Raw genomic sequence first — 11657 nt, forward strand, 5'->3', positions numbered from 1 at the left:
GTGATCCATTAATTTATTTAACTACAACTGTTTATTAACAACTGTTCATTAAGTTAAAGGTTTTAAATTGATTAGAACTTGAATGAGCGATGAGGTCTTAAAATATTCTGAGAAGGTCTTTAAAAGTCTCAAAAAGTTTTCCTTTGAAATTTCCTTTAGGATTCTTGTAGTCCAAATTCATAGTATTCAAAAAACAGGATGTGGGAAGTACCCATGTTTCATGTCTTTTACATTGTTGTATTTACATTGCTAAGCAACACAGAAGAATGCAGAATTGTGGTACTAAGGTTTTTTCGCGTTTAAAAATGAGGCAGTATTTAAAAATGAGGCAGTAAACACATGAACACTGTTAAACATAGTTTCAATGCATAATTTATATATTAATAAATGAGTATTTAAAAACACATACAGGGGTTTGACAATGAAACTAAAACATTTTCCAGTTTAATGTTAGAGGTTCATGGCAAAATTTGACCAGCCTAATGGCCAGTCTTCATTATAGCACATTCCACTAGTTAGAGCATTGTATGAAGGTTTATTTAGCAGAGTAATAGCACAGTTCTACTTTCAATATTGCAATACACACAATATTATAGGTGACATATCAGGTTTCAAAAGAGGACAAATTGTTGGTGGGGATCTCGTTGGCACATCTGTGTCCACGATAGTGTCCTTGTGATGTATCAAGAGCCATGCTATCCAGGGTGATTTCAGCATACCACCAAGAAGGATGAACCACATCCAACAGGGTTCAATTTAATTAATCTTTATTTCTATAGCGCTTTTGTAGATTGTGTCAAAGCAGCTTCACATAGAAGATTATAGTAAATTGGAACAGTGTCAGTCCAGTTTTCAGTGTTGAAGTTCAATTTAGTTCAGATCAGTTTGGTTTAATATTTACTGCTGAGAATTCAAACACTGAACAGCAAATCCATCGATGTGCAGCTTCACAGGTCTGAACCATGCAAGCCAGTGGCAACAGCTGTGAGGAAAAAACTTCAATTGACGAAAGTAAAGAATTAAAAAACATAGAGAGAAACCAGGCTCAGTAGGGCACGACCATTTCTCCTATAAGCTAAACATCTTGTGCAGAGCTGCAGTCTAGGTGCTGGAGGCTAGACAGCGCTGGATGTCCATCATCGAGAAGCTAAAGGTGGGAGAGATCACCAGCTGGTGTACAGGCTGTCCCTTCAGGATCAATCTGAGGACTCGTCTGTCACTGGGGTTTTACAGGGATCAGTCTCATGCTCTCCACTCCTCCATAACCACCACTGCAGCTGCTCAGCATATGGCCTGGTGTAGGATTATAGAAACCTTGTGAAAAAAAAAATAATAATAAAATAAAAACACAGGAGTAACTGTGGACGCAAGAGGAAGCTGTGTGAAAGGGATGTCCGGATGCTAATACCAATTGCATCTAAAAAACATAAAAACTCAGCTGTCCAACTCACCTGCAGAATTAAATGTGCACCTCAACTCTCCTGTTTCCACCAAAACTGTTTATTGAGATCTCCACATGGGAGATATGGCCAGACTGCTATGGCCAAACCTTTGGTCATTTGTGCTAATGCTAGACATCAGTTTCAAAGGTGCCAGCGATAAAAATCTTGGGCCATGGACTATGTGAAACATGTTTTGTAATGAATTATTGTGTTCTAAAACTAGGTAATACAGTTTCGTTGTCTAATCCCTGTATATTCCACATACCAATTTGTAGATCTGCAAAATGTCTGTCATTAATATTACTACAACACAACTTTAGCAGTTTAAGTGTAAGTTAATTGTGTTAGTTTAATTTGACCTAATAATTTTTTTATATTAGATTTTATCAAAATATATATTTTTTAAATTGTTGTCAATTGTGTAATGCTCACAAAAAAGTTCACACCAGACGCAGCATGTGCAAATAAATCACACTGTTCACACGTAAATAGATGCGTGAACATTTTGAGTTTCACGCGAATTGCGCAGCAGGATTAACATGTAGGCTTAACATGTAAATCCCCCGCTATTGACACTTCATCGCAAAAGACGCAGATTCACGTCATGGGCTGGGCTTTTGTCTGCCCAGTGACTCTAGTTTCGTTGCTAAATGGCTAACATGGGATTTATTGAGAGAGTAGTTGTGCTTTAGGAATGCTGAAAAACAGCATAGATTTGTTCGGTGCTGTGTCTGAGTGCACTAGATCTTTTCAGAGGAGCACCCAGCTCTGTGAGAAACTCCTCCAGAAACTATAACTGATGATGGAATCTTTCAGCTTTACATGGTGTGAATGTATGCTAAAGTTTAGATTTTCCAACTCAAAACATCAAACGTACAAAATGCTCAATTTGCACCGCAGGATGTCTATTTGCATCTTTGCATTTACTTATTAATAAAAGTAATGAGAGAAATCAATAAAAATAAAAAATGTTGTTAAATTAAAAATTAATATTTCAAATCTCAAGTAACTGTACATTAAATTAATCCATTTAAAAAATAATAATAATAAAGTTAATTTGCTTTTTTTAACAGTTGATTTTGCAGACTGTTAAAATAATATTAATGTAGATTAATGCTCCAGATCTTGTTTCTAATATCTGAAAAAAGGTTCATTTAAACATTGAACATGTTTAAAATTTTTAAAACTGGGTTTTCATGAAAATCAGGCGTATGATAGCACTTGATGTGGGTGTTTGTAAGATTGTCATGAAAGCATTATAGTCATGATGATATGTCATAAATTAGAATAAGATTTTATAGATGATAAAAAACATGATGACATTGAAGAATCTGTTTCAATTACAGTATAATTAAGAACTTTATCCAGCTGTCACATATCTTTTTTTTTTTTTTATAAATTTAATACTTTTTTGTGCCACAGTAAAATGCATAGCAGCTTATTAAACACTCCCTGCTCTTGTTTTCTGTTATTAAACAACATTTTGGGTACATTTTCTATACATGTTTGTTGTTGTTTATTATGGGTGCTTTTTTGTTATAATATCCCATTGTCAGAACAAATATATTTATATTGGATTTGTTGTTCTTTAGACATTATTCTTCCTCTTCTTTTTTTCTTTTAGCCTGAGTTTAAATATTAAAACTAAACATGAATTGTGTTTTTTGTGTGTCCAGGTCAGGTAAAGATGGAAAGAGAGATGAAAGAAAAGGTGACAAAAGAAAGGGTAAGGCAATGAATAGCAAAATGCTATGCTGTCCATAAATCACCTAATTATCTAATTATTATTGTTGTTGTTGTTGTTGTTGTTGTTGTTGTATTTTTTCCCTCCTAACAAAAAGAAGTTTCTGCAGAGTCCACACTGCAGAAGTTGCACGGGGAGATTAAGACATCATTGAAGATTGGTAATTTAGTAAGTCAAGAATTTTGTTTTTCTTTCAATTCCTTTGTCATTATTAAACCTTATATCTGTAATTTATTCAGGTGACACCTGTAAAGAGCTATAAAGTTTGCTGAAGTTTTAAATGAACGTAAATGTACACTCTCTTAATATTTAGGATGTAAGGAAATGTGTACATGCATTGGATGAGTTAAGCTCTCTACATGTTACCACTCAACATCTTCAGAGACATAGTGAACTCATAGCAACTCTGAAAAAGGTATTGTTAAAGACATTTTGGGCAAGGTTTTACCATTAATATGTTTGTCCATTGCTATTGCACATCATTAAACAAACAGTAACAAAACACAATGAACATGAATCAGAGCTTTGTAAAATGTTTTACAGATCTGCAGATTCAAATCCAGCCAGGATGTGATGGACAAAGCTATTATGCTATATAATAAGTTTAAAAGTATGTTTTTAATGGGAGAAGGAGAATCAGTGCTAAGTCAGGTGCTCAATAAAAGTCTGACTGAACAGAAACTATTTGAAGAAGCCAAGAGGGGAGTCCTAAAAAACACAGAACAAACTAAAGAGCAGAAAGGTAAAGAATGAATTTCCACATGCTTTATTTTGTATTAAATCATTAGGTAGACATTTTACAGCTTTAATTTTTAATTTACATGGATAAATTAATCTTAGTATAATAAGGGAAAATATGCAGTGTTGATGAGTGTTGTGGTAACAATAATTCTTACTATATATATATATATATATATATATATATATATATATATATATATATATTTATATATATATATATATATATATATATATATATATATATATATATATATATATATATATATATATATATATATATATATTATATATCATACAATTCAGTTTATATATATTTTATTTTTTTATTTATTTTTTTTTTGTATCACAAATAACTGAAAAACTTGATAGATATTCTGATTCTTGTTGGCTGTTGTCATTTTTGTACAACCCCAAATCAGAAAAACTTGGGACACTGTGGAAATTGCATAAAGACATACGAAAGGATATATACTACAACAGACATTCATTAGAAAATCCATCAGCATTTTTGTTGGCTTTAGAAAAAAACTGTTTTCAAAAAAACAGAGTGCTGCATTTTTTTTATGATGCTGGGCAACAACATTGTATCAACACTCTTGATGCTCAGTAGTTTTATTGCACAAAGTTAACTTTTTCCAACTGCAGGTGCACATAGTGCTCCATCAAAACCCTAGGTGCAGCAGATGAACACGAAATGTGCGTGGTGCACATGAACACCTTGCAAAACACTTGATGCCAATAGAAAATTGTTTAGAAAGGTGCCTGACATCATGTCAAATTTAAAAGTGCTTGCTAAATGTAATATTCAGTAAGATTAATAGGTAATAGGTTGCAGCTGAAAGGGCCTCCACTGCTTAAAAAACATTTGCTGGATAAGTTGTTGGTTTATTCTGCTTAATAAAGATTAATAAAGGGACTAAGCTGAAAAGAATATAAATATTTTGTATGTATTTTAAATATTTATTTCAAATAAATGAATGAATGAATCAATGAAACAAAATGCATACAAACAATTGTACTGATTGATTGTATTGAAAAGTTGTATTGTTGAAAGTTGAATCAATTTTGCTAAGTCCTCCTTTACATTTAACCAGTTGCTGAGAAAGACCAGTTGGTTGACATTATCAGGGGACCAAGTAGCTCTTTTCTTTTGAATGATGTGACCTGAGAGTGAGAACAGTCTCTCACATCTAGGGTTGGGTACTGAAACCTGGTGCAATGCCTATGTAACTGGTATGCACAAGACCGAATAAGAATATGAATTTTGGTGCCACTGGTGCTGCAACAAGGATGTAAGAAGCATCAAGAGTAACATCAAAGGCACGCACAGGTACGCGTTGTGTCTTACCATTTCTAAACATTTAATTCTAAACAATTTTGAGGGATATGGACACCATGGGCAATGTTTGGCAGGTGTTCTTGTAGGGAATGTATGCACATAGGCAATGTGCGCAGTACAGCGCATCCGGTGAGCCACTCCCTTCAAATTTAACAACACACATGATCATGTTCATCAAATTTGCTTAAACTAACCATTCTAAAGTATGGCTATATTTTACAAGCAATGATTCTAAAACAGCAACGTGAAACAGGTGCTTTACAAAAGTTATAAAGGAGGAAACAAGTCAAAGTTAATGAAACATTTGAGGGCACATGAAATCAACTTAAAGGCAGAGAAATGTCTTTGACAGCTTGCGACATCATCTGGCACTTTCACTGAGTACGTTTACAAGGACACCAGTACTCTGATTTTAATATGATTAAGATAATACTCTGATTAAGAGTCGACCATGTAAATAGTGATTTTTGATTACCTTAAGGGACCACAGACAACCACGTCATGAAATGCGGAGTTTTTTTTTCCATTCGGTGTGCGGTATCAAACTCCATAAAAACAACACTCTTCCATCAGTCCTTACTTCATATTCTTATCTAATAATTGTCACGGGGCATGAACAATATGTTGCCGAAATTAAAGTGAAACTGTCAACTGCAGATAAAGTCGAAAAAATTTTAATGAAACACCCGAAATTACATAAAACTCTAGAGTAAATGAGGAATAAGCTGGTGACACGACAACATTAATTGTTTTATACTGAACCTTTCTATTTAAAAGTCCTTGGTGTTAATCAAAATTTTTTGCACATTGAGCGCACGTCGGCCATAACAGGAAATTTAAAAAAAGCTGCAACCACGTTAACGGTGTTAATTTTTTTAACTCTTTAAATATTTCAAATTAATCGCAGGCGTCAACACGCTGATTTTGACAGCACTAATATGTATATATATATATGTGTGTGTGTGTGTGTGTGTGTGTATATGTGAAATTATAAATAATATATGTCAATACAGGTCAATAAATTACTCTTAAAAGGACAGACTGTATTTTAAACTTGAACATTTTAAACTAAACAAACCTTCTTACGCACTTGTGCAAAGCATTGACAATCACCATAGAGGGATTTGTTACTGCAAATAGGTTTGATAATCTAATAATCATTTGCAAATATTTGTGAGATGTAGCGAAATTACAGGCAGTCTCTTTGTGTTCCTTCATGATCTTTTTTTTTCTTCTATCTAGATTTATTGTTTTATTTAATGCATGCTGACTCTTTTTGAAAAAGTATATGTCAATTGTTTACATTTTAAAAAGCTCACATTGTGGTTACATGTTTATAGATACCAAGATTTTGAATGAAGACTTCAACTCCGAAGAGGACGCTGAGACAGAGAAGGACAAATTAGGAGGAAACATCTTATCTATGGTGAAAAATAAGTAATCAGAAATTCATAATAATAAGCTTAAAGTTGTTCATCTGATTTGCCCCAGCAGTCTGACAAAAAATTTCTTATTTTTAGCTTGACTAATCCTGCAGAAGAGTCTGTCTGAAAATGATGTTTGTTCACTGAAGCCACCAATCTCAGCTGCCCAATGGAAGATCATCATATTTCAAGCATATTTTTAGTATTAGATTTACTGTTTACTGCCTCTAAGTAAATTTTTAACAGTGCATTTACCAAATCTACTTAGTGAAAATGTGTCAAAGTTTAGCTTTTAGTTTTTGCATTATATCTAAAGCTGTGTTTATTTTAATAGTTGATCCTTGTGTTTCATCAGACTGCTTTAATAAAAACCTGTTTAATCATAGTGAAGTAGTGTTTTTTTGTCAGGACCCTTTTTCTTTTGATCCGCTGGTACACTGGCCTTTAGCAACATTTTTCTTCAGCTTTGTTGATAAAACCCCTGTAAACAGTACAAGATATTAAATTATTTAATGTTTTAAAGTATACTTTCCCCAAATACAAAAATAAAAGGAATAATGAAATTATTTTTACAGATATGTAAAAAATTTATTTAAGCTGCAAGCATCAATGAAAGAACCAGGACTTGATGCTGACTTTTTTCATAAGGAGCACATGCACTCCTAAGTTGAAAAATTTAGGAGCACATTAAAGAATTTTAGGAGCGCAGTGAAAATTAATAAAACAAATATTATTTTTGCCTAATAAATATACATGGGGAGATCTTTAGAAGCATAGCAGTTTAATTCATTTGAATACAATAAGTACAATAGGTTTTATTTCACTTTAACAACAGTTTAAATAATGTTTATCATTTATTTATAATTTAAGCTGTATGAAGTTTAGCTAGCGGTCCACAGCAGGACTGGAATCAAATTGCTCTAATGAAGGCCTCTCTAAACTGATCTAAATCAAGCCTAGGAAGCTTCTTCTTGAATTTTATTTACCCAGTTTCAAGCTGAAAAAATATCTCTAAAACTGGGCAGCAGAAATGGGGAGTTATTGTTAAGTTATTGTTAGGTTAATACAAATGTGCAGTATGGTTAGTGCAGGGCATCATGGTGGTGCAGTGGGTAGCATGATTACTTCACAGCAAGAAGGTCACCGGTCCGAGCCTCGGCTGGGTCAGTTGGCACTTCTTTTTGCATGTTCTCCCCGTGTTGGTGTGGGTTTCCTCTTGGTGCTCCGGTCTCTACCACAGTCCAAACACATAGTACATACAGTATGGTATAATAATATATAGCACAATCACACCCAAGCATAGAATGGCAGAGGACAGTGGGAAATAATCATTTAGTGGGTAAATAAAAGAAATATGCCTAAGTGAATGTTAGCCAAACTTTCCTTCTGCCAGCAGATGGTATGTGACCATAATTGGTGTAAGTGTTATGCTTCAAGCGTTTTGGTAAAGCAAAGAAAGGAAAACGAAATGAGGTCTACAAAGAAATAACCTACAGTCAAATATGTTGGAGATTCAAATATGTTGTTTTGGGGTTGTTTTGCTCCCTCAGGCACTAAGTGGCTTGACCATGTTTGAGGCATCATGAAGTCTGAGGATTACCAAAGAATTTTGAATTGCAGTGTAGGGGCCAGTGTCAGAGAGCTGGGTTTGTATCTGTGATCTGGGGTCTTCCAGCAGGACAGTGACCCCAAACATAAGAGTTCTGAAGTGGCCAGCAATAGTGTGATAGATAAAGGATGGAAAATTACAGAATGTTCTGGCTAACTATTACTGATGGTGTATGTATGTGTCTATGCTAACCTGTTAAGAGCTATTTTCTCTGAAAACTGGTAAGAGGACATCTGCCATTAAAGGGAAAATGCAAAGTAGGAGCTGAAGAGACAGACGACGATAAAAACTTTGTGCAAGGGCTTAGAAAGCAGCTGTTGAGTACCTCATGTTGTAAAGATATTAGCTTTGCAGTCCAGAGCTCTATATGATTTATCCATTAAATTGATTAAACTTATTTGAAGCCTCTGATCGATAATTCTGAGTTTTGTGTGACATTGTCAAATTTAATTTTTTTCTTTTTTTTTTTTTGTTCCATTACACACAAAGGGAATAAACATGTATTGCAAAACATGTTAATGAAATACTTTTCTGTGAGTAATACTTGATTTTCTTGAAAAATGTCTGGGGTGGCAATAATTTAGGCCAATATATATTATGTTCAATATTATACACTTTACTATAATGTGATTCAAAAGCACTACAGTATTATGTACTATGAATTGCTGTGGTAAAGTATTTTTTTGCAGTGCCAGGGGTATCCGAGGGTTGTCCGCCAAAGTCTAGAAGAGATACAGCTACAGCCAGAAGTTAACAATAATTATTTATATTATTTCAACAATAGAATTATTTGAACAATACAACTCCTGTTTTTACGTTGCTGTTAATGTAATACAATTGAATGGGTAATTTAATAAATAATATAAATCATTGTCATTATAATTACTGTTTTGCATTACTGTGAGGGGTAGGTTTAGGGTGGGTAGGTTGAGCAAGATGTTATTAAAAATCAGGCCCGACTCTAGTTTGAAACCTTAGCGTGGGCCAAGTGACATTCCAGGTGGGCCAAAAAATATATGAAGAGTTCTAAATCTAAATCCATCTGACCTCTTTTCTTGTAAATGAGTATTTTCTATCAGGCTCTTCTAATTAGGTTCAGAAGTTTTATTTTATCGATAATGAAAAAGTTATTAGCTAGTAAATAAAATAACTTTTTTTTCAAAAATGTCACTTTAGCCAATTGTTTTGTTTTTTAAGAAGGTAGATTTTCCTTTTGCGTTAAAACCAGCTAAATCCACGTCAGCTTTTTTTTTTTTTTTTGCAAAAACCTCTAAATCTACCTATTGGGACAAGCCAATTAGTTGAATTAGTTTAATTATTTTACCAAACATAAAACACATTACAGAAAACATTTAAAATGAAAAAAACAAAAAACAAAACATAAGTTTGTCAAGTAAGTGGCGGGTTATTCCACTGTGATAAACCAGGGAAAAGGCAGAAGGAAGTGAATGAATAAAATCTGTCAAGAAAGTGTATTAATCAATAACATTAAAACTGAAATTAATTAAATTTTAACAATCTGTTGTCATTTCTGATTTTTGGGATTTAGATTTCATGTAAGTAGAGCAATGTAAACACTGCAAATGTTGTAAACTAAGCTTGGTAGATTCAAATAATGTGGTGTAAAACATTTTGAAACTTCAATATCTGTGCATTGTCCAATAATATAAAAAGCGTATCAGATGTATAGGTATTTTGAAGTATTACAAATAATTAATAGTTTTATACATTATATTTACATTTTAAAAGATAGCTTACATTAGCAAATAAAACACAAGGTAGGCCTATTGGGCAAAAGGGATGCCTCAGACAATTTTAGAAGCTGTCATTCATTCATTCTCATATACTTAAGGTCTTGGTCTCTTGTTTATCCTCATAGCATCCATGCGAGATAAAAACATCTTAACTTTGTCTTTCGTGAAACAGAGTTGCCATATACTGTACAGTAAATCGGACTCATTCAAAGTAGCGTCGCTGCGCAAAAAAAGCTATGAATGCATGCTACACTTCCGACTGTACAGTGTGTTTTATTTTTCTTATAATGCACAAAGTTTTGAGGTAAGGGACATTTTCATTTGCCATTCACTGACAGTTGGAAAGGCTCATCTAGTTCATCAAACTCCATCTTTTAATATCGAAATTGGAAGAAGAATAAAACATAATATCTCCTCATGAAAGCCGGTGTATCAGAGCGCTGCTACATTAAAAACATGATTTGATTTGCGCCTTCTGATTCTGGTTCTCAGGATATAGCGACTTATGCTGTCAAAGGCAAGTGGCGTTTAGAGGCTTTTGCCAAAAAACTGTTATTTCTGAATGGGGGGACAACTGAATGATGATTAAAGCAAATCTATTTGTTGATGTTGTAGTACATGCCTAAAGAATTCAGTCAATGTCATTAACTCATTTTTGGTGGAAGTGGCGTTTAGAGGCTTTTGCATCAGAACTCTTAATATATTTCTCCCTTCATCATCCATTGTATATGTACATTGTATTTGCTACTGAACTCAACCCAAATGGCATACACATGGCATGCATGAAAAACTACATGACTTCAAATCAGCTCCTGAGGTGACTTGTGGCTGAAGCATTCCACAGAGACAGCGATAACACCACGCAGCCACAACAACCACACAGCAAATTCATCAGAGTTAAATTCTCAGTGTTGAAGCATTTCAGAGTAAAGTGTTGACATTAGATTAGAGTTAACATTAGAGTTAGATTTTGATAAATAAATATAATCAGTTAGAATTGATTTGATCCAGTGCGAAATCAAGGAGTTCTCTGTCCAACACTTGGTGGTGTTATTTCCAACATTCATGCAGCCCAAGTCACTGAAGAATTTTCTAGACAACATATTCCATCTGAGTTTTAGAACAGCCACTGGTGAGTCAAACCACCTCAATGTTGGCATTTTACTGACTTTCTCTTAGGAAATACAGTGCTAAATATATTGTTAAGTTAATTACTTTAAAATGGAGTGACAATTTTAAACTTCTACGGTTCATTCATGTTCGTTTGTGTATCTAACTTAACTGCATTGTTGTTGATTTCTTTTCAAGAATGTTTTTCTATATGCTCACGCATACAAAGTGCATAAAAAAAAATTAATGTACGTTCAACACAATTAATTAATTTGGTTATTTCAAACACTGCTGCCCTTTTAAACTGGGTCCTTTGTGGCCGTCTATGTAACGTTAGTTCATAGACTTATGCGATAACGTACGCTGGAATTATATTACGTGTTGACAGCTATTAAAGTTGGAACGTTAACGTTAAAGTTTTTAAATGAACGCGTTTGCACTTTCTCAACTGTGTATCGTGTATCATGTAGGCATGTATCATTACTAAGCTAGTT

The 11657-nt window shown here is 33.7% G+C and overlaps 1 protein-coding gene across 22 annotated transcripts in view; it reads left to right on the forward strand.

Annotated features, from left to right (window-relative positions):
- Nucleotides 1–7075, forward strand: part of psip1a (PC4 and SFRS1 interacting protein 1a) — a 181268-nt gene extending 174193 nt beyond the window's left edge. For 4 of the 22 annotated variants that reach the window (NM_001020726.1, XM_073944378.1, XM_073944379.1 and 1 more), the window contains 6 exon segments: nt 3119–3168; nt 3296–3354; nt 3500–3601; nt 3730–3928; nt 6607–6703; nt 6787–7075. In NM_001020726.1, coding sequence (NP_001018562.2) covers nt 3119–3168; nt 3296–3354; nt 3500–3601; nt 3730–3928; nt 6607–6703; nt 6787–6817 — 538 coding nt within the window. In that variant the 3' untranslated portion in view covers nt 6818–7075. 22 annotated transcript variants of the gene reach the window in all.
- Nucleotides 7076–11657: the final 4582 nt, after the last annotated feature.

Source organism: Danio rerio, chromosome 1 (genome assembly GCF_049306965.1).
Source record: "Danio rerio strain Tuebingen ecotype United States chromosome 1, GRCz12tu, whole genome shotgun sequence".
Taxonomy (NCBI): Eukaryota; Metazoa; Chordata; class Actinopteri; order Cypriniformes; family Danionidae; genus Danio; species Danio rerio.